Raw genomic sequence first — 23,642 nt, forward strand, 5'->3', positions numbered from 1 at the left:
CACTGGAACAACTTATCAAGGGATGTGGTCAATTCTCCATTATTTGAAAACTTTAAATTCCCATTGACTTCAAACAAAGCCAAGATTTCATCCAGTATGCCTTTAAAAAAAGGTATGTTCTAGTTCAGCCCCAAGTTACTGGGTTTAACGGAGGAGTTACCAGGTGAAATTCTATGGCCTGTGTTATGCAAGAGATCACACTAGATGACCACAATGGTCATTTCTTGCATTAAAAACTGTGATGGTATGAAACTCAAGAATGCTTCTAGGTAAATATGTAGCATATCACCACTATCATATTTCCGTTATAAATATATTCTTTATTACCTGCTTCAGAAGATGCTTTTGACTTCTCCCCATTGTACTGATCAAGAGTAATCAGACATCCAGATGCTCTCCTTACATCCCAGAGTTTTACTCTACTGTCAGCACTAAGAAAAATAAATTGTATGGATTTATTAATTAGAGAAACTGCCTTCAAACATCCCCATCTCTTGCTGTTATGGGTCCAGTAGATGTTCCCATTTTGGGCTGGATTCTGCCCTGACTTACACCTTGTGCTATCACATTCAAGCTAATGAGAATGCAGAGTGGACATCAAGGCAGACTTTGAACTTCTTGCTCATCAACACAATGTCTGAATAACTAGTACAATATTATTGTACAATATTATTAACAAGTACAAGTACATTAACAAATAGAACATGGTTGCAAAAATGCCAAGGAACAAGATACGAGTCTATCTAGTCCTTGGAGGAACAATATGCCCATGTAATTAAAAATAACAGCATAAAAGCATAAAAGCAGGAAAAGATTAATTGTGTCCCTATGCTGTTTTTTCTCCTTATGGTTTTCTTCTGCTAATGTTGCACACTGAATGTATGCTGAAAAGGCAGCAGTGCACCAACTGAAAGTAGCAGCTTTTCATTTTGAATATGAATTAGTGGTACCAAGTATTTCCAACAATGTTTTTTGTGTAAAAATAGATTTGGCTTAATAAAGGCAGCAGCATATTTTGCCTTCAGCTGAGAATATTAAAACACACACTTGTTCTGGAGGAGAGACCCCAAATTGTACCCACTCTATATAATGCATATTTATGGTGACACAAAGTCTACTTGATTTCACATACATACATACACAAACAAGAAAAGAAAAAGAAGGCTAACAACAAAATTTAACTATAAGAAAATGTTCTGCATTCCTGAGTAAATAAGATAAAAATTGATGCCCCAACATTTTGCTCTGCAGCTCTTATAGATTTATTATTTATTCATTCAGATAGGCTTTATCTTCCCTATTCTTGAAGACAGGTCATACATTTACAAGAATCTGTCTCTGTCCGGATTCCTATAATTTCAAAAATAGTGTCCAGTCACAAAAAGTGAGTGGAGGGACACAGTCCAGTGTAGCTTGTCCATGATCTCAATGTAGCCAGTAGGGAAAACATGTTTTTTAAAATGGAAATATTAAGCAAAAGACACAGCAGTGGCTATTTTCCTTAGGTTCACAACCTGACAATGCACAGCTGTACCATAACAGCATACTTCCAAGTTAGCCAAAATTTGTTTTTTTCCAAATTTTTTATTTCAGCTAAAATTTTTGGCTGCCTAAAGTGTAAACACCTGTAGCTTCACAGATTTCCAGGTATACTGAATTATAGTGAAAACAACAGGAGCTACAGGTAACCAGCAACAGAAAATTCTCTTCCCAGCAGAGGGCTCTCTGAATGCTTTATGTCAAGCTCAGAGAATCTGGTTAAATGTGTTATTCACTTCTGGGGTCAGTACTGGTTGAATGTTAGTAAATCTGAGTAACTTCCCTGGGAAAGCAAACCTTTGCATTCATCTTGAGAGAATCTCTACCTGAAAATATAGATATTTAAATGCATTCATTGTAGTTGCTAAACAACCTACAAGATTTGAGATACATCATGCACCACTAATAGAAGTTTAAAAAAAAAATGTAGAACTCTCTTTCCCTCTTCTTTAAACCTGTTGTTTACAGTAACCATGTGCTGGTGACTGGCTCCCTCTGTGCTGGGTGTCTTACAACATGAGTGCTGAGGAAATGCTTGTTTAAACAGGCATAGCTTGCTGCATGCTTTGAAGGGGGTGAGACTCATGGTCTCCTGTGGGAAGCATGTTCCATAACCATACGTCCTTCACCAAGGATGCTGTCACAAATCCACATTGAAACTTGAGCTTTGTGTGTCCCCCACTGAGCACAGCAGTCATTCAAATGACTTGAGACACAGGCAGTTGCCAAGATACCGTAATTATGTTTTAGCTCATTGAAAGATTAAGAGAACAACAAGAACCTTAAATATGATTGGCAGCAAGCACAGTAAGAAGCAGCAGTGTAATAGTTTAATGCTGGTCAACGCTGCATAAAATATGGGCTTCAACCACCCCAGTTTCTTGATGGCTCCTTGGGTTGTCTGAAATAGAGTAACAGCTGTCTACTCCAGTGGAGACAGATTTGTGAATCAGTGTTACAAGGTCTATTTCAGATGTGACTGGACATAGTCAGGTGGCCAACTGAAAGTGCTAGAAGGCATTTCTGCTCAGAGCTGCTACATTGATATTTAGAAGTAGTAAGGAAGTCAGCAGGACATGGACTGCTTAAACACTTTGAACTCTTGGAATGAAATGCCTTCAACAAGGGGTAAAGTTATCTTAAAAAGACAAAAGGAACTCATGAAAGAGGCCTGAGATGGAACTCAGTTCATAACTAAATTTGGAAACACCATATGAACCCTTTCAAAGGGTTATTAATGTTCAGAACATGACAGCTTTACAAGCTGAAATCTGATGGATCATATACATTTTTTCTCTCTTCTCTGAAAAGCTTCTCCACTTTTGTACCGATAATCAGCCTGTTTTTCTACTGCAGCTAGATAGTTCTTCACCAAGTTCCTACAAAGCAGTATTCTTGAAGAAAGATGAAGGTTCTCTCTCTGTCCTTTGTAAATGTATCCTGGGAGAAAGTCACCCTTAGCAGGTCATCCATCAAGAAACATACATAAATCATATCTTTGGTCTGATTTCTCAAGCCCCACATCTTCTCATTTCCTTTGTCAATAGTGAACATCTAACGCTACCATTTGTCTTCTTCTCCCTCTTATCTCTGCTCCTTCTTCTAGCTACTTCTGTGTGTCTAACACAGCGGGCAGGATTTAACCTGGGACCTCTGAAACTTAGTATATGAGCCTCTACTGCATGAGCTAAAAGCTCAGGCTGCAGCAGACTCATTAATCTCTAAGTGGTCTAGGTGCCACTAGCGGAGGACAGAGCTCCACACCCAGCAGGCCTGGGTTACATATGTATGGACAGACATGCCACTCCAAGCATCTATCAGATTTCCAGATCATTTGTAAAAAGATTTTTTTAAGTCTTTAATGTAGATTGGTGTTTGTGAACCTTGTCAGTCAATTGTTCTTTGCACCTCTACATTTTCATGAACAAAAAGAGAGAACAATAAAACAAAAACAAAACAATTCTAAGTACCTGCCTTGGCATCTGCAAGTGTATTTTTATCTTGTTTGTGACTTCCTTCTAAATGGCAAACTCATTGGGACAGGTGTCACAGTTCACGGCAACTGCACCCGTATTTCCCCGCAGTGGTTCAGGATTCTGTGTCAATGTACAGAAACCATAGACTGGGTGCTGGGCCTGGCTTCCCCGCATTTGTACAGATAGTATGGGACAGATCGATGCTGAGATATCACTTTGATAAATTAAAGAAAACAAAAGCCCACCGCCCCAAAAGCGCACCCACGCTCAGGCTTCCAGCTCCCCACCCATTGCCTTTCTTGGGTAAAGACCCACGTCTCTTTCCCTTCTGTCTAAGTATCTCCTGGTTAAAAAACAGTTCTCTGCCTTCATTGTGTTATTCTTAGCAAAAGACTCTGCCTAAGCAGGACTGCTTACTTTCTCTTCAGAGACTAACAAACAGGAGTGATTGCCAACAATTATAAGTTACCACACAACACTTCTTATGTAAGCCTACTTTATTCTTAAGATAACAGCACTACAGAAACAACAAGGAGTCTGGTGGCACCTTAAAGACTAACAGATTTATTTGGGCATAAGCTTTCGTGGGTAAAAACCTCACTTCTTCAGATGCATAGAGTGAAAGTTACAGATGCAGGCATTATATACTGACACATGGAGAGCAGGGAGTTACTTTGCAAGTGGAGAACCAGTGCTGACAGGGCCAATTCAATCAGGGTAGATGTAGTCCACTCCCAATAATAGATGAGGAGGGGTCAATTCCAGGAGAGGAAAAGCTGCTTCTGTAATGAGCCAGCCACTCCCAGTCCCTATTCAAGCCCAGATTAATGGTGTTAAATTTGCAAATGAATTTTGGCTGTAGACAATGGATCGTGTGATGAGTCTTGGATGGAAGCTGGAGGCATGTAGGTACGTATAGCAGTCAGTAGGTTTCCGGTATAGGGTGGTGTTTATGTGACCATCACTTATTTGCACTGTAGTGTCCAGGAAGTGGATCTCTTGTGTGGACTGGTCCAGGCTGAGGTTGATGATGGGGTGGAAATTGTTGAAGTCCAATCCTCAGCTCTCGTCCCCTAGTGCCCCTCCTCTACTTGCGCTACATTGATGACATTTTCATCATATGGACCCACGGAAAGGAGGCCCTTGAAGAATTCCACCTGGACTATGTACCTACATGCCTCCAGCTTCCATCCAAGACACATCACACAATCCATTGTCTACAGCCAAGCCCTAAGATACAACCGAATTTGCTCCAACCCCTCAGACAGACACAAAACACCTACAAGATCTTTATCAAGCATTCTTAAAACTACAATACCCACCTGGGGAAGCGAGGTAACAGATTGACAGAGCAAGACGGGTACCCAGAAATCACCTACTACAGGACAGGCCCAACAAGGACAATAACAGAACACCACTGGCCATCACATACAGCCCCCAGCTAAAACCTCTCCAGCGCATTATCCACGATCTACAACCTATCCTGGAAAATGATCCCTCACTCTCACAGACCTTGGGAGGCAGGCCAGTCCTCGCTTACAGACAACCCCCCAACCTGAAGCAAATACTCACCAGCAACTACACACCACACCACAGAAACACCAACCCAGGAACCAATCCCTGTAGCAAACCTCGTTGCCTACTCTGTCCCCATATCTACTCTGGCGACACCATGAGAGGACCCAACCACATCAGCCACACCATCAAGGGCTCATTCACCTGCACATCTACTAATGTTATATATGCCATCATGTGCCAGCAATGCTCCTCTGCAATGTACATTGGCCAAACCGGATAGTCCCTCCGCAAAAGAATAAATGGACACAAATCGGACATCAGGAATGGTAACATACATAAGCCAGTAAGTGAACACTTCAATCTCCCTGGTCATTCTATTACAGATTTAAAAGTTACTATCATTGAACAAAAAAACTTCAGAAACAGACTTCAAAGAGAAACAGCAGAACTAAAATTCATTTGCAAATTTAACACCATTAATCTGTGTCCTGTGAAGTACCACATAATCTAATTACATAATAAGTAACAACAATAATAATGGTTTCTCTGCTTAAAGCATTAAGGGCTAGCATAGGTTGGTTGCTAGACCCCCCAAAAAAGTGAATGTTGTAAGAAAAAGAAAAAAAAAATGGTGGAACTTCATACTGTCTCCCTCTTAAGAATAACTAAGTAAACTTCTTTCAGAATCAGATATATCACAAAGTCCTAGGAGGAGATTGCTGTCAAAGTCTAACTTTGTTTCATTCAAAATTTTGCATTCATGGTATTATTGCTAGTACAGTTAGGGTTCATACTGAGTCCTGAGGGTCAAGAGTGACACAATCCCTCCAGATCTCTTTGTGATGATAAAAATAGCAAGTATTGTGAACTATACTCATCCTTAGAAAGGAACCTTCTTTATTGCTGCAATCTGTCAGAGATGATATACTGTCTCCGTCCGATTCTGTTTTTTCTGTTACGACACGAACTTGGGTCCAGAAAGTTGATTCAGTGCTATGGAGTATCCCTGGTAAATTACATACACCCAGCACCCCATACTTCCTGGTCATGTCCTTCCATGGTCTGTCAGCAGAAGCTTAAAGCTTTGCAACAAGTCTCTGACAAGGGACATTCTTCCTCTTTTGAATCTGTTATGTTCTGTCCAGTACCTTTCCTTCATCAATGAAATCTACAGAATCTAGTGTTTCTGTGAGAATCTGAAAACCTTTCTCTGCTTGTACTGTGTGAAAGCAGGTTTCATTGTAGCAGCCGTGTTAGTCTGTATCCGCAAAAAGAACAGGAGTACTTGTGGCACCTTAGAGACTAAAATTTATTTGAGCATAAGCTTTCATGGGCTATAGCCCACTTCATCGGATGCATAGAATGGAACATATAGTGAGGAGATATATATGCATATAGAGAACATGAAAAGGTGGGAGTTGCCCTACCAACTCTAAGAGGCTAATTAATTAAGATGACCTATTGTCAGCAGGAGAAAAAAAACTTTTGTAGTGATAATCAAGATAGCCCATTTAAGACAGTTTGACAAGAAGGTGTGAGGATACTTAACATGGGGAAATAGATTCAATGTGTGTAATGGCTCAGCCATTCCCAGTCTCTATTTAAGCCTAAATTGATAGTATCTAGTTTGCATATTAATTCAAGTTCAGCAGTTTCTTGCTGGAGTCTGTTTTTGAAGCTTTTTGTTGCAAAATTGCCACCTTTAAATCTGTTATTGAGTGGCCAGAGAGGTTGAAGTGTTCTCTTACTGGTTTTTAAATGTTATGATTCCTGATGTCAGATTTGTGTCCATTTATTCTTTTGCGTAGAGAAAGCAGCGTCACTGTGTGAACTGCACCTCTGACCTCTTTCACCCTCCACACCCCTTGCCACCTTCAGGTCTCAGGCCTCTAACCATCACCTGTGATTCTCCCATTCTCTGAGCAGAACCTGGGCAACAGTCCCTTGGGACTAACAGTGATTGCCTCAGCTGGTATGACTTAGTCTTAGACCCTCCAGGGCAATGTCAGTGGTAATCAGAGGCGGTCATGGGGCAACTGGCTCTTAAAGGAGAGAGAGTCAGGGCCTAGCTTGCCCATGTCAGCCCTCTGAGGACCTACCTGGGAGTAACTGCTTGCCTCAGGTAACTGGTTAATGGTCAATTAGTAAAGAAGCCCCACATCCTATAAAAATGAGCTGAGTCAGAGGGAATGCTCTCTGGAAGAAGGTGTCTCTAGGGAGAAGAAGCTTGTAAGAGGAAGGCAACCCCAAAGGGAAATCATCCCCCAAAACGGAACAGGAGTATCCCAGGGGAAAGAACTGGGAGAGCTCCAGAAGAGAAACTGTTCCCCCAATTGAGGGAGCAGCAGGACCCTGAGGGAAGGGATCTGAGACTGTTCCAGGAGGGGAAAAAAAAAAAAAGTATTCTGGGAGAAGGAGCCAGAGACTGTTCCCCGGATGAAGCGAACAGGTATCCTGAAGGAGAAATCCAGAGGCTGTTCTCCCCAAAGCTAGTTGGACTGACCCCAGTACAGCAGATACCTTGAAGGTGCCTGAATAAAGTCTTGCTTATGTTACTGTAATTTCCTGTTGTCAGTAAATGAGGCTTTCTGAAGGGGGTGCTCTTTGATATGCAAAAGAGCTATTTGGACTGGCTGGTATACCCAGCTGAGGGGAAATTAAGGCAGGGTTTGCCCATGGCACCATGCCTGAACACTCGGGGGCATGAAGTTGGAGGCAGAGTATCCACAGAAGTCAGAAAGTCTTTTTAAAGCAAAGTATCATTTAGAACAAAAGCATTTCAAGGGGGTCAGTGGGGGCAAAAGACGTATCTGGCTTCAAGACTGAGCTTGGGAAGTTTATGGAGGGGATGGTAAGATGGGATAGACTAATTTTGGCAATTAATCGATCTTTGACTATTAGCGGTAAATATGCCCAATGGCCTGTGATGGGATGTTAGACCGGGTGGGATCTGAGTTACTACAGAGAATTCTTTCCTGGGTGTCTGGCTGGTGAGTCTTGCCCACATGTTCAGGGTTCAGCTGATCGTCATATTTGGGGTCGGGAAGGAATTTTCCTCCAGGGCAGATTGGCAGAGGCCCTGGGGTTTTTTCGCCTTCCTCTGCAGCACGGGGCAAGGGTAACTTGCTAGAGGATTCTCTGCACCTTGAAGTCTTTAAATCAGGATTTGAGGACTTCAATAGCTCAGACATAGGTTAGGGGTTTGATACAGGAGTGGGTGGATGAGATTCTGTGGCCTGTGTTGTGCAGGTCAGACTAGACAATCATAATGGTCCCTTCTGACCTTAAAGTCTATGATTCTATGAAATTTCAAAGACAAAATAGCTTAAAAACAATAAAGAATAAAGCAGCCCTATCAGCATGCAAGCTTACCAGGTACCTAGCCCCTGGCAACTAACTTCCTATAGACTCTTCTGCAGAGCCCCTCTGTGCAAGCCTGTCTCGCTGTCAGAGTTCATTGACAGCATCCTGGACAGTCCCTAGCAACTCAATCCCTTTTGCAAAAATCAAATAATTTTTTCCGTGTTATAGCCCTTTTACTCTCTAGCCTCCAACCCCGACAAAACAGCTGTGTCATTTCGATCTAGAGCCTTGAAGGATGTCATTGTCTTATAACAACTCTGAATGTTTGCTGGGAGGTTGCTTATTTGGGAATATTGTGTTGCCTTCCTCTAGATTCTTCCCACTGTCCCAAGAAGTACATTCTTGGGGTACCAATTCACCAACCTCATGAGGAGGGCTTTAAGCCATGTTCAAAGAGGGCAAGACAAAAGCCCACAGGTAAGAATCAAAAAAATTTGACCTTGACACAGGGCTGGAAGTTGCAGAGGATATGGAAAATTAGACCAGAATCATAGGAGCAACAAGAGGGAAAACACTAGGGGAATCTGCTTGACATCTTAGATATTTATACATAAATTCAAGGAGAATGGGAATTGAGGCCAAGTTCTGGACAGCCTATGAGCACGGAATGAGCTGCACCATATTGGGGCCAAAGGTCAGACAACAATGCAGGACCAGGCCAGGTTAAAACTACAGTCAGAGTCCCTTACCAAACTGAGAGAGAGAGATGACAATTGGGGTTGGGCCAGGTCAGGATCTTTCATGAAGGTCAGCAGTGGTCTTAAGCTGGACACAGTGACCAGGATCAGGGTCAGGAGCCAAGCCTACGTCGAGAGTCGTAAGTGTAGAATCAAGGTGAGTCGCACCAAAGAGTGGCAAGCTGGGTCTAAGGCAGAAGCACACTGGAGGTCTGCATTGTTCAGACAATGGCCAGAAATGGCTTTCTGGTTTAGATGGAGAACACCAGATAATCAGGGAATCACGCAGGGCTGTTGCTCATGCCCCCTAGGTGGGACATCCCCCAGAGCTAAGCCTCTCAGTCCCTCTTGGTGGCAGCCCTGCCTGGGCCCCTGGTGGTGATGAAGAAGCATCACCTGATTCAAACCCTGCAGACCCTTATTCTAGGCCCATAGGTTCCTACAATGTCAAAAAAACCAAAACAGGAAGACCTGGAAGTTTTAGTACACATTCTAAATTCTGAGTTAATGGGCATTACAGAGACTTGGTGGGATACACCTCATGACTGGAATATTGGACTAGACAGGTATAGCTTTTCAGGAAGGACAGACATGGGAAAAAGGGTGGTAGAGTTGCATTTGTATATCAAGAATGCATATACCTGTTTAGAGATCCAGAAGGAGGTGAGAGGCAGACCAGCTGAAAGTCTCTGGGTGAAGATAAAGGGGGGAAAAAAAACATGAGGAGGAGGCGGCGGCGCCATTTCTGGAACAAACAATAGAAACATCCAAAACACAAGACCTTGTAGTACTGGGGGACTTTAACTAGCCAGATATCTGCTAGAAAGGTAATACAGCAACACACAAAATGTCCAGTAAGTCCAATATACAGTAACTTCCCCTCATTGACTAGGTCACATTTTGTTTTAATACAGTTATGACATAGCAGCATTCATAACATCAGCTCCACATCTGTCACAGGTTGCGGCTAATTTTGCTTCTTTTGCAGCCCTTGCTATAATCTTATTCAACTGCCCTCTAAACAACTTTCCCACTAAATATTTGGGGGGTCTGAACATAAGTGGTGACATGATGTTTGGCCTACAAGCAAGTATTCCAAGAGCAGAGGTATCTTCTTGAGGCTGCATTAGTGGATATAAAATAAGCTGCAAACCTCAGGGAGATCAATGAAGCATCCACAACAATGAAAGATGGTAGGGAGATTTTCTGTGAAAACAACTTTATCTTTTTTTGTTTGATGATACATTTTCCATTAGCTCATCTTTCTAAATCTGCTCCTCCTTGCATGAAAGACCTCATAATCCCCTCTGTTGAGTGACAAAGTGGACAGTTTAGGAAAAACCCATAGAACATGTCTCCTCTTTGGCTACTTCCTACAACAGTTGGACACTTGATCATGTCCACTATTTGTTTTTAACTAATAATTTTTCTATATGCAGTTACTTTACAATTGGTATTCTATTATTTTGAAACATCATCAGGGAATCCTGGTCAGTCACCCAGCAAGCTCAAAGCTAGTAACAATTTCACATACTGCTGTAAGAGATAATCCCAGTGTCCTGGCTAATATTTCTTTTCTCAGTAAATCATATTATATTGTCCAAATCTACAAGCCATCTATTATTAAGAAGATAATAGCTCCTCCAGTTTGCTGTCAGTGCATCATCAGTATATATCATCATCTAACAGAGCAATATGAGATAACATTTTATACCCAAACCATATAAAAATCAGATTATATTCCCTTCCTCTTGTGGATTGGCTGGTGTATTTCAAAATACTTCTGAGTGAAACTTTTACCACATTCTATACATCTACAATACTCTTCTCTTGTGAGGGTTTGCTGATATCTACATGAAGTTTTGTAAATTGTCTCTCAAATATGGAGAACATATTCAGTTCTAGATTTCTTTCTATAAGGCAGCCAGTTCAGATTATCATGGTTTCCCTTTTTCTTCTGACGCTGACTCTGAACTATTGTTACTAGAAGACGATCATTTGTGTGTCTCTTTCTTATTTCTTTATGCTTGGTTTGCACTTCTAGTATCTATTATTGTGGTTTATGGTGCTTTAAGAATGCTGGTGACTGACTATTGTACCTTAAATTCTTAAATGCAGAGTTCAAAGAGACTTGTTACTTGGAAGCAACTGCAGCTAGCATTGGTTCAGAATAATACTAAGAATAAGTGTGCTGGATGTAGCTTGTAAGAAAGAACCTCTCACTATGCTAAATTGATTAATTTTGTTGTTAGTTTAGTTTGCTGTTTTTTATTTTGATGAATTTAAAGTAGTTGTAATTGAGTCAGATGGCACAACTGACTGAATTTTGGGAAACATTTATGTACAGATGAATCAGAAGAAGAGCAAATGGAGAGCAGAAGATAATAAGAGAAGAAGAGGGAGCATGTCCCTCTTTTTTGGACTTCAGCTGATTCCAATGCCACAAATAAGATTGCTGCAAACGTTCCATTAAGAGGCATATTCTGAACCTCTCCCATAAAATTTTGGTTGATGGACACATTGACTGGAATTTTTCTGAATTAATGAAACTGTGTAGAATATTTCAGAATAAGATTAGAATTATTAATATTGTATGGCAAAGACTCAATCTATGGTTCTAACAATCAAAAATTACCTCAATTTTTCAGCCACTTAAATGTGAACACTGTTTTGTGGTAAAAAGAAGAAAATTATTAACAATGGATCATTGTTGTGATTGTTGTCATAGGTTTTTCATAATCAGAGTTAGGTACATATATTTCTCTGAGTTAGGTGATAGCTGTATATCAGAGATGCCAGTGAAAATGAGTTTGCTGACAAAAAAGTGACTGGCATCTAAAACTGCTGACTGCAAAACTTTTGACCTTTAGATGACAAACAATTTTCATGTTAAACCTGTTAGTCACATCTGCAGTTTTAGAGATGAAATGCTGGGTCATCTAAAGTGTTATTGGACTAAAATTCTATTAACATTTTGTCATCTAAAGCTTTGGATGACAGATCTTTTCCTGACTAAAACTTCTGATTGAAAATGGGTTTGATGACAAACATTTCTCATCTTTAGATGACAATGTTTCACCTCTAACCAAAATATCTAAACTGCAAAAATGTACTCAACCACAGAGGAGGATTTCAAATTACAGCAATAGGAATATTCATGTTCTTTAGAGTAATGTGTCACATTCTGCAACACACTCTCCTTAGTGTTTTCCCCATTTCTGTTATGGAAGGCACTTTACGTTAATTTTAAGTACTGAGAAAACCTTTACTTTGAGAGTCTCAAACTTTGCAGGAATTTTCAGCATTGCCTAAATGACGTAAGACATTTTGAAAATTTTACCCATTGTCTAAAAATGCATAACAATTCAAATTATGGATTACAGGAGAGTTACAGGATGTAGAAGGGTAAGAAAAGAATGAGGTAGCAACACTCAGTTCTAATTTTTTTGAGAATGAAGACCTCAAAGCCTCTCTCAAGCCTCAATGATTTTTTACATTAAAAGAGCCACAGTGAATTAGATTTCTGCAAAAGAGTAGATCTACTATTAAAAAATATTTTCAAAAATTCTGTCATTATTTACTGATGTAACAAATGATATTGGAGATATGAAAATAATACATTTGTTATAGAAAAATGTTGCTGCACTGAATGCCTTGTGCTTCCTTCTCCCCTGGCCTGATTTCCTGGCATCCCGACGCAGCTTGACTCCTGGCATCTGACTTGTGATTCCTGACCTACAGTTTGGCTCCTGCTTCTGACCTCTCAGTATCCTGACCTAGCTAACTTTTGACTCCTGTGTTGTGGCTGTGGATTCTGGCTCCAACTATTAGTCTGGCCACCCACGACCCTGTGGGACCAAGCCCAGTGCAAGAAGGATGGACCTGGCACCACCACCACCATAGCCACCAGAAGCATCGGACTTGCCCAAATGGATAATTCAGGTGGATAATCAAGCATGGCAGCCCCAAGTTGCACAGCTGACAAGAGATAACCAGTGGCTGCAGGATCAAGCTAGGCTGCTCAGCACTAACAATACCACTCTGTGAACACTATCTGCAGGGCCTTGTCCTGAACACGGACCTGCAATACCTTTGCCCGAACAGTTAGATGGGAACTGACAGCAGTTCCAAAGTTTCATGAGCCAATGCCGGCTTCTGTTTCAGATACATCCCCAAATCTATGTCTCTAACCAGGCCAAGGTGGCCTTAGTTATCAGCCTGCTGACAGGAGACACGTTAGTATCAATTCTGGCGGGGGTTGCAGGAAGAAATCAAAGATCAACTGGTCTGAGATACCTATAGGTCTAGACTTTTTCTGGACTTTACCATCTGCATAGATAATTGGCTGGGAGAAGAAAGAGATGAATCCCTTATATCCGTGTGCCATGACCTCATCTTCTGCATCATCCACCAAACCCATGTGTCTTATATGTGCCACCCATGCACAAACTCAACCTATAATCTTAGGATATAGCTACACTATGGCTAGAACAGCTCTCTAGCACAGATGCAGCCTAAACCGAAAGGTGATTTTCTGCTGATTTAAGACCACTTCCCGAATTACATTAGCTACATTGATGTAGCTGCGTCTACACTGGGGATTTTCTTGGCAGAGCTATGTCAGTCAAAGGTGTTTATTTTTCACACCCTGACCAACATAGCTATGTTGACATAACTTAAGTGTAGACCGGTGTGGGCAAACTTTTTGGCCCAAGGGCCACATCGGGGTTGCACAACTGTATGGAGGGCCGGGTAGGGAAGGCTGTGCCTCCCCAAACAGCCTGGCCCCCGTCCCCTATCCGCCGTCTCCCACTTCCTGCCCCCTTGACTGCCCCCCTCAGAACTCCCAACCCATCCAACCCCCCCTGCTCCTTGTCCCCTGACCGCCGCCTCCCGGGACCCCCGTCCCCATCCGACCCCCCTGCTCCCTGTCCCCTGGCTGCCCTCCCGACCCCTATCTACATCCCCACCCCCTGACGGGCCTCCTGGGACTCCCACTCCCAACCCTCCCTGTTCCCCATCCCCTGACCACCCCCCCAGAACCTCCGCCCCATCCAACCGTCCCCTCCTCCCTGACTGACCCCCCACTCCCCGCCCCCTTACCAGAGCCAGCTGCGCTCCCCACGCTGCCCAGCGGGAGCAGCGGGCCAGAGTGCGGCCCGTGCAATGGAGTGGCTGCGGGGGAGGGGTGACAGCAGAGGAGGGGCCAGGGACTAGGCTCCCCGGCCAGGAGCTCAGGGGCAGGGCAGGATGGTCCCACCGTAGTTTGCGCACATCTGGTGTAGACCAACCCTGTGTGCACCATTTGGATAGCTCTTCAATCCAATTTTTTCCATCTAGAATCTACAGTATCATGGTAGTATAAATACTAATGCTGACCTTCACCTCAAATGCATATTAAACTTTATGGATGTCGTGTATCAAAATATTTTTTCTAAATAAGTCAGTTTACAATGCTTTCTATAAGCCATTTTACTGCTTATTTATATTACAGAAATAGTTTTTACCTTGCAGTTGCCAAGACATACTCATGACGCGGGGACCAGGCCACTGCCAGCACTTCTTGCCTGTGACCTAGAAATATGGTACCATGAGAAATTTCAGCTAACTTATTGATAAACAACTTTTCTGATAGAAGTAAAAGTAGCATTAGTCCAATTGCATTTCTCTTGGATATATCTATCAATTTATAACTACCATCAATATTCTGGTATTAATTTGGAGTTTATGGGAAGAGTGTTCCTTATTTTGGATTATTGGCAGTTTACCTTTTTTTTTCCCCTTCCTTTGCTTGGGTAAGAATGCATTCAGCTGAAAATGATATGAAGAATACTAAGTTTACCTCTCTATACTTTACTAGCCCAGACGACTTTATCATTCTACAGCTATGCTAGCAAAAGAATAGCACATACAGAATTTTTAACAATAACATTTAAAATACACAAATGTAAAAATCAATTTAGTGCCAGTTTTTATTGAGCTATTTCACCGTGTTTTACAGTAGATTAAAAAAAATGTATGTATGTATGTATGTATGTATAGCAGATCTTATATCTAGATTATTTATTCTACTCCTTGCCAACATCCCAAATTTGAAGTTAAGTGTGTGCTTTATTTTGGTCTCTTAGCAGCATGAGGATCATGCACTGTTTATTGAGTGGTGATATAATACATTTACTAACAAACCATACTGGGTTTTGAGCTCCTCAAAAAGATGTCTAGAAAAACTATAAACAATAGAAAGTGTTAGGCAATCTAAATACACCTCTACCCCAATATAACGCTGCCCTCGGGAGCCAAAAAAATCTTACCGCGTTATAGGTGAAACCGCGTTATATCGAACTTGCTTTGATCTGCCGGAGTGTGCAGCCCCACGCCCCCCAGGGCGCTGCTTTACTGCGTTATATCCGAATTCATGTTATATCGGGTCGCATTATATCAGGGTAGAGGTGTATAGGGTTGCTACTATGCCACTTATAATAAAATGGGCATGAGCGAGCAAATAATGGGATTGATAAAAAGTAGGTTAGATCATATACATACATCTTTGGCCTCATAACCAAGAGTTATTTACGCCACTTCCTTCTGTACATCTATATGAGTACACTCAACATTTTATCATTTATATTTCCCTGATAGTGTTTCATTTCAATTACCCACAACCAACTCAAACACCAAGGCTTTCCAGAGCATAAAGCCCTAGGGCCTCCTAACATTATTAGATAAACTTCAACGTTCAGATACTACTATCCTTATGTCGAGTAATATCTTACTCCCCAAGCCTCTGAAGCCAAAGAGTCTTAAAGAAAGTACATCCATACAAAATCTCTAGAGGATATTTTGTTTAAAAATATTAAGGTTTTGTAAAAAAGCGCGCACACACACACACACACACACACACACACACAATCTTCATGAACACAAGTACAACATTCCTGGAGGTCCTAAAACAACATTTAAACAAATATTAATCTATACTGAGTCAGAACGTCAGATGGTGTAAATTGGTACAACTGTGTTGATTTTCACCAGCTGAAAATAGGGCCCCTTATCCTCAAGGGATGCTAAATAGAATTTACCTTTTTATAGAACGATAAATTAAAAAGCCCCCAGAAGTCTCTTAAAACTTTCATATCTCAAAAATTCATAATTTATTTTTAAAACTAAACTACACTAACTAGATAACACTTTTGCTCAGCTAATTAATATTTTGATTTAAGAAGTCTGAGTTATGCAAACAGAAATATCTTTGAACATGCTTTTATAATTTTAAATGTATAAACTAATTTCTCTCCAAACTGGTTTCTCACACATCTAGTTACACTAGAATGATTTAAGACTAACTAGTACTCCAGCAATCAGGGTTTATTATGAAAATGCCCATAGACCTAAAATGATAGCTGTTCTTTAAATAGTATTTGTGTTCTCCAATTCAGTAGCACTAGAATAATACACAGAAGAACCTTTTTCACTGTGTAATTTTCACAACTACTACTAAACACATCAGTCACATTACTTACAGAGAACACATTATTTATAGTGTTTCTTTACACTGGCTGGATAGTGTTTCGTTACACTGGCTGGTCTACTCAAAGTATTTATTGTTTAAAAATTATGTTTCAGACTAAGAAGTACCCTGCAGAATTTGAGAACAGGATCCAGACTTCAAGTCACAAAGCTGTACTTTGGGGCTTTTGGTACCAACTGTAACAAGAAAAACAAGACAATGTAAAAAAACCCCAACTCTTAACAAGGAATAAAAAGTCTAACAAGTCTAACTACAAAGATATAAAGAAACTATCAGCTTCATAAGATTTCACACACATTTGAACTGATAAAATTACCAAATAGATTTTTAAAAATGTATTGCAACTACAATAGATTTATATTTTCAAAGTTTCTGCATACAATTCTACTAAATTTCCCACATTAACAACATACTTAAAGGTTGTTGGGCAGGAGTTCTCAAACTTCCTTTGCGACAACAAAAATTATTACAAGACCGCAGGAGGAGGGACCAAAACCTGAGCCCTGCTGCCCCAGGTGTGGGGACCAAAGTCAAAACCCAAGCCCCACCACCCCAGGCAGGGTGGCCAAAGCCAAAGCCTAAGGGCTTCAGCCCCAGGCAGGAGGCCTATAACCTGAGCCCTGCTACCCAGGACAGGTGTCTTCAGGTTTTGGCTTTGGACCCAGGCCCCAGCAAGTCTAATCCAGCCCTGGCGACCCCATTGAAACAGGGCTGGACCCACTTTGGGGTCCCAACCCACAATTTGAAAACCGCTGTTATAGGGGAAACAAGGCTGCTCTTTTTTCTAAATTTATGAATTAAGAATATTGCCCCTTCTCTAAAGAATTTTTTTATTAATAGACAACAGTAAATACATACAGTATACAGTACACATTCAACTCCAATAGATCTCAAGACCAAATACTGATTTAGCTGCATTAATCTGAGTTGTGTGTATTTAGAAACACTAGCTGAACCATGCAAACTCGGTGGTGCGTGGTTTACTCATTTCAGAAATGCAAAGGGGGTACTTTCCTTTCATAAACAGTATAAGCCCAAATTAAGTGATTTTATTTAAAAAATGACCTCAGTTTTACGAAGTCTGATATTATTTGCTTGAAAATAGACAAGACTGTTGCACAGGTAAAAAGTCATTGAAAAATAAAGCTAGTTTTTAATCATTTGCCTCTTACTACAACCCAAATATAGATAGGAACTTCTTAAAAACGTATACATACCTGCTATTAAGCAGTGCTTGGTAGCAACTGGAGACATATGATGGCTATAAACTGTTCCCTCAAAATTAAACACATCTGCAGGCTGGTAATTAAAAGAAAACATCTATCAGTTTTGCCCCTTGATTAATATCATAATGAGAATTTGAATCTTCTTTAAAATTGTTAAGCATTTTTCAAGTTAGAGTTACTGTTTACAAGGCTGCTCACATGCTCTACTGACTAAGTGCTTAATCATGCAAATAGTCATGCTATCAGAACTAGACATTTAGCACTGGCAGGTCATGGAGCTAACATGGCAAAGAGTACTAAAGCCTGGAAGAAAATGCTCTGATTACAGTGACAAGGGGGGAAAAGGGGAGTAAGAAAAAAAAGCAAGGAAGAAGGTGGGGGTATGGAAATGGAAATCAGTGATAATAGGAAAGAGAGCTAATACCTCTTGTAATCACATACAAAACATGCTACCTCAAAAAACAAAGGATATAAACAAAAGGCAATAGTGAGTGGCTAAATTGAAGTGTCACCTTAATTTTAAAGTTGGTCCCTTATTTTATATATTTTTCTCCCCATTTTCTGTTGGGACTCAAGAGCTATGTTGACAAGTTCCTGAAATCACCTCTGTTTTATTGTTTACATACTAAAATATAAGCCACCAAATACACATTATGTGCAAGAAGACTGATAATATTACCATTAAGAACCTTGACTTTTCAAATTTCCTTACCAGTGTCCTCAATTTTTCAACATCAGTGCTGCATTATTGTCACGGTTCCTGAATTGTTTAGTACTGTGTCCCCCTTATCGATATTTTAAAGCTTGGTGGCTCCTCACAACCAAATAAGAACATGAGTTTGGACCGTTTTGTGATTTTATTCAACTACATACTGTTTGTTTATTACATAATCTGGTCTAATCTGGGTTTTTAAAACTATAATTTGAAAATGTGGATTTTTTGGCATGACTAGACGCAGCCTAAGATTTTATTGGGAAGAACAGAGCTGTTTCAAACTACATAGTTGTGCAATGTTTTATTGAATCTCTGATAGCGCCAGTCATTTTAGACATTTAAATTACTTCTGTGTTTAGTTTTCACAAAAATTGTTGCTGACTACTTAAGACTCAGAGAAAACTGGAAGTGAAAGGAAGCAGCACTTTCATAGCTATACCACAGAGTTCTTGGCGCTCTCTCAACAGAAATCCAGAATTCCTGGTCTGTAAGATTTGAAAACTTGGCCTTCTGAATAAGATCTCTTGACAATTCTAATATTTTTTTAAGTTGAGATAATAAAGGTTGGAATGGATTCAAATGTTAGTGAGAAGGGGTTTCGAATCCAGAGATTCATGTTCAATTCCAGGAAAATATTCATCAAAATAGGAATATTATCCAAACAAAAAACCTTGCAGTCCCTTCTGACCCTATGATTCCATAAATGAGTTAATATTTGGTCTTTAATAGCATTTTTATCACTTTCACTCTATTTAAAAAGTTTTAGAACACTGGAAACATCTCAGTAATTTCCTTTTCAACATGGCACCTCCAGACAATGCTTGTTCATGAATCCCCCAATTTTATGTTTCATATCTAGTATATTTGTATTCCTACCTTGAAGTGTTCGGCTCAGTGCATTTAATTTGCCTGATATATCCACCAGGTAAGCTAATGTAGTCAAGAAATCCATATTATTCATGTTATCTGCAAGATCTGTTTTCCCAAGAAGAAAATTTCTGATTTTGCCAGGCAATTCAAAGATGTATTCTAACACTTTCCCATGAGATAACCACATGACTTTACCGTGAAACGGAAGCTGAGTATGGTTACAGCCTATCTCTTTGCACACTAAAACACTGTGTGTTCACTGCCTGGGATTTCATAAAATTAACACCACTACTGAAGGCCTATGTACTTCAGGACACAACTTTTTCAATGCTGATGCCCGGTGATGAATCATTCAGTGTGTCCAAATGATGCCACTTTCTTTACTCGTGCTGCAACCCCACTGTTCTTACCGGCCATAGCTGCTGCCTCACCACACAGCACAGCACACCTCACAGTGTCCAATTAACACCTTCATCCACCATGAATTTATCAAGGATCTTGAATATTTCCTCACTGGTTGTTCAGGGTTTCTTTGCAAAATAAAAATTCTTCAACTATTGAATTTGCTTTGACAAATCTCATACAACACAGAAACTGAGTCAGTGGATTCATCAAACTATGGTGAAAAATATTGACTTCTTCACTTGTTCTACCAACTGGTCCTAAACATTTTCTGCAAGGTCATCAGTGCATCAATGGATAGTATCATTTGACATGGGAATGGTTTTCAGTGCCATGACTGCTTGTTCCCCAATTTAATTTTTCATATGACTATTGCTGGTGGAAGTGGAAGTGTCTTGCCAACAGTGTGTGCCTGCTTGCATTTTGTAATTCACATGGGTATAACACAAGATGAGCCTAAGGCTTTTGAAGAACAGTTGCTTCTTTAGACATGACTTCGTTTGTTTTTACTCTTCTGGTTTCTGAAAGTAAACAAGAGCCCCAAACTTTTCTAATTCCAGGGGTTTAGTTTCTAAATGTCTCTGTAGTTTCCCTGGCTTCATACTTTCATTTACTAACACTTGAAAACAAAGGCCACATTGTGGCTGTGAAGTTTCTGCAGTAATACTGAGACACAAAATCCAAACAGAGTAACTATCATCATATTGCCTACTTTTCCTCCTTTTCTGTTTAACTTTATTAAAATCTTCATCTTCAGCTGAAGATTTGCCACATGTAAGGCTTAGTACTTGGTCAAAATCATTCTATTATAAAGAAAAGACCTCTCTCTCCCTCCACCCCTCAACCATCTGCTAGTGCCAGAAGAGTGGGCAGGGAGCCCCCTTTGCCCTCTGTACCACCAAGGGCTTTCAGCCAAGAGGCTTCCTGCTGAATCCTTCCTTCAGCAGGAAGTCTCTCTGGTGAAGGTCCCCTGCAGGAGCAGAGGGCACAACAGGCTTCCAGCCTAACAACAGCAGCATATAAAACACAGATCCATTTAAGCCTAGCTAAATATTAAGCTGTAAATCAGCCTAATAGGGGATTTTTAAGCCTAGTTAATAGTCTAATTAGAAACAAACAAAAATGGGCATTATTGATTAAAATTCCCCCCCCCCCCCCCCCCAAACACTGAGGGCTCCCGCATGAACTTTCATGGTTCACCAAGGAAGCCACAGCTCATGGTTTGGGAAGCACTGGTTTAATGTGAGGGTTTATGTTCAGTGGCACACTGTGTCCTTCTGACATTTTAACAATTATGAAGTACAACAGTTTAAATTTCAGGGGGTAGCCGTGTTAGTCTGTATCTACAAAAACAACAAGGAGTCTGGTGGCACCTTAAAGACTAACAGATTTATTTGGGCATAAGCTTTCGTGGGTAAAAATCTCACTTCTTCAGATGCAGCTTAAATTTACAGTTTAAATTTGGGACTTCATCTTTAAAGTTGTGGACAATGTAAGGTAATTTCATTTTTGTTATGTTTCCTTTTTTTAAAAATAGTTTAAAATTGCTTTTTATTTTAAAGAATGAACTCAAATGTTTTGGATATATACCGTTTTGTAGCAGTTTGTACACCAAATGTCCTTTATATACTGTTTTTGTAACTCATTCTAAGAGGATGGTCTAAAGCAGTATCTGGTTCTTGCTAAGCACACAACACACTTTAAACAACAAAACAGCAACACTACCTCCTCCCTCCACAAAAACAAAGCTATACATCTCAACATTACACTTTTAAAAAGGTTTAGAAAATAATAATTTTCACATCTCATTTAAGCATAGAAATATTGCCTTGAGATGACAGAATCTCCAGTTTTCATGATCTTCCCACCTTAATGTATGAGGCAATATTCTTGGCAAACAAACAATGTCAATGTAAGGCCACTGATACATGAAATAAAAGAGATTAACCACAGTCCAAAATTCATATATCAGCTATTAGAGGACAGAATTTAGTAGCAGATTAATAGATGTAATATGTAAACTTTATTTAAGTCATGACAAATTGGTTAGTGTTTCTCCTCATGGTTTCCCTCGTTCTATTGTTTTAAGCTTATAAAATCCTCTCACACAAATATAGCAAAAGGTTTAAACCATCAAAGACAATGTTCATATTGTTTATAATTATAACAAATGTGCTCCCATAGTACACTACCCATGCTACGCAAATAAGATGATAACCAACAATTAATATTGTTCAATAAGTGTTCAACACCTCAGGAGAAATAAATTATGCTCTCAGACCAGTTGTTGCTGGACAAATGTACATACTACAAAGTCTATCATCACAAGTCACATTCTTATTGGCAGGCTAAGCAGAAAAACCAAGCAATCACGAAGACTCTGAACTACCATATTATGGGTAACATATAAGTGGTTTCTAAAACAAGGCTGAAGCATGCTGGCAAGTATGGGAGTGCCTAAACTTCTGCCCTTGTATTCCGTACCTACAGTTTTGAATGCTACCAACCTGACATTTTTCATCCTTCAAAATGCTGAGCAACTCTCACTGAGCTCAGTGGGAATTTCAGAAACACTACCCCTTAAAACTGGTGCTCAGTATATCCCAAGGTCGAGTGCATAAGAAGTTATGAAAATGATTAGAAATGACTTACTTGTAATGTGTTTGTATCCCATATTTTCAGTGTTTTATCAAATGAGCTTGATGTAAACATGCCAGTGTCACGAGGGTACCATTGAACTGTCTCTACGCTGAATTTGTGTACATCAGGATGGCTTCTATAATACAATAATAGAATTGCACTGGTTAGGGTCAGCAGTGTATTTTTGATTTGATACTAGTTGACCAAGGTGTTTTTTTTTTTTAAATTATTATTATTAAACTACTGGGTCTAAGTTTTCAAAAGCAACCATGTAGCGAGGCGGTGGGATACCCCACAGCCCTGCTGAGGGCGGAACCTCCCCAATACCAACGTGGGCGGAGCCACCGGGTCCGGCGCCCGCCCCTCAGAGGTCACAGCCCCGACCTGGAAGTATAAAAGCCCACCTGCAGAGCTCAGTGGAGCCCAGGCCAGACGTCTGTGGTCGAGCTCCCGCTTGGGAAACAGCAGCAGGCCGCAACCAGCCTGCTGACTCACCGGGCCAGTCGAGCCTGCCCCGTGCCAGGTACCCCGAGGAAGAGCTGAGCCTGCCCTTCGCTACCTACCCAGAGGAGCCAATGCTGGTGGAGAGCACCGACAACACTAAGACGGCCCAGGTACCATACGAGGGGGAGTGTGGAAGTAGCCCAGGGGCAGCCGACCCCAGTCTGGCTGCTGCACTGCCAGAGGCGATGTCGGTGTATTGCAGCCAGGATCCCCACTGACAGCAGCGAGTTTCTGTTGCTGCTAGGGCCCCGGGCTGGGACGTAGTGGAGTGGGAGGGCCTGTGTCCCCCCCTGCCACCCACTCCTTGGGTGGCAGACTCCCCCCTTTTTCCCTGGCCTAGAGAGGCTGGGGGCTGCTACAAACCCTGACCCAGTCCCTTGCTTAAAGGCCTGGGTTACTGACTATTTGCTTGCTGCCCCGCCCTGACCTAGGGCCTGGGCTGCTACAAACCCCGACCCAGCCCCTGCTTAAGGGCCTGGGCCTTTGATTGACTATTTGCTTGCTGCCCCGCCCTGACTTAGGGCCTGGGCTGCTATAGACTTTGTCTCAGCCCTTGCTTAAGGGCCTGCGTCCTGACCTCTTGGCTCAGCCCCTGCTTACGGGCCTGAGCCCTTAACTGTGGGTCTGCGGTCCCAGACTGCCGCCGGACCAGAGTGAGGCGGTGGGATACCCCACAGCCCCGCT

General features: G+C 41.1%; 1 protein-coding gene across 8 annotated transcripts in view; it reads right to left on the reverse strand.

The window, feature by feature from the left end:
- The window catches only part of ERCC8 (ERCC excision repair 8, CSA ubiquitin ligase complex subunit), a 61,808-nt gene that overhangs the window by 29,051 nt on the left and 9,115 nt on the right, over nt 1-23,642 (reverse strand). For 3 of the 8 annotated variants that reach the window (XM_005281022.4, XM_005281021.4, XM_065599015.1), the window contains exons 4-8: nt 22,467-22,590; nt 17,819-17,900; nt 16,709-16,777; nt 14,581-14,647; nt 328-431 (exon numbers count right to left, since the gene is read on the reverse strand). In XM_005281022.4, the coding sequence (XP_005281079.1) occupies nt 328-431; nt 14,581-14,647; nt 16,709-16,777; nt 17,819-17,900; nt 22,467-22,590 (446 nt within the window). Of the gene's footprint in view, nt 1-327; nt 432-9,714; nt 9,763-14,580; nt 14,648-16,708; nt 16,778-17,818; nt 17,901-22,466; nt 22,591-23,642 lie in introns of all 8 variants that reach the window. The other 5 variants (XM_008174481.4, XM_008174478.4, XM_065599014.1 and 2 more) reach the window with 3 other exon arrangements.

This window comes from Chrysemys picta, chromosome 6 (assembly GCF_011386835.1).
Source record: "Chrysemys picta bellii isolate R12L10 chromosome 6, ASM1138683v2, whole genome shotgun sequence".
NCBI lineage: Eukaryota > Metazoa > Chordata > Testudines > Emydidae > Chrysemys > Chrysemys picta.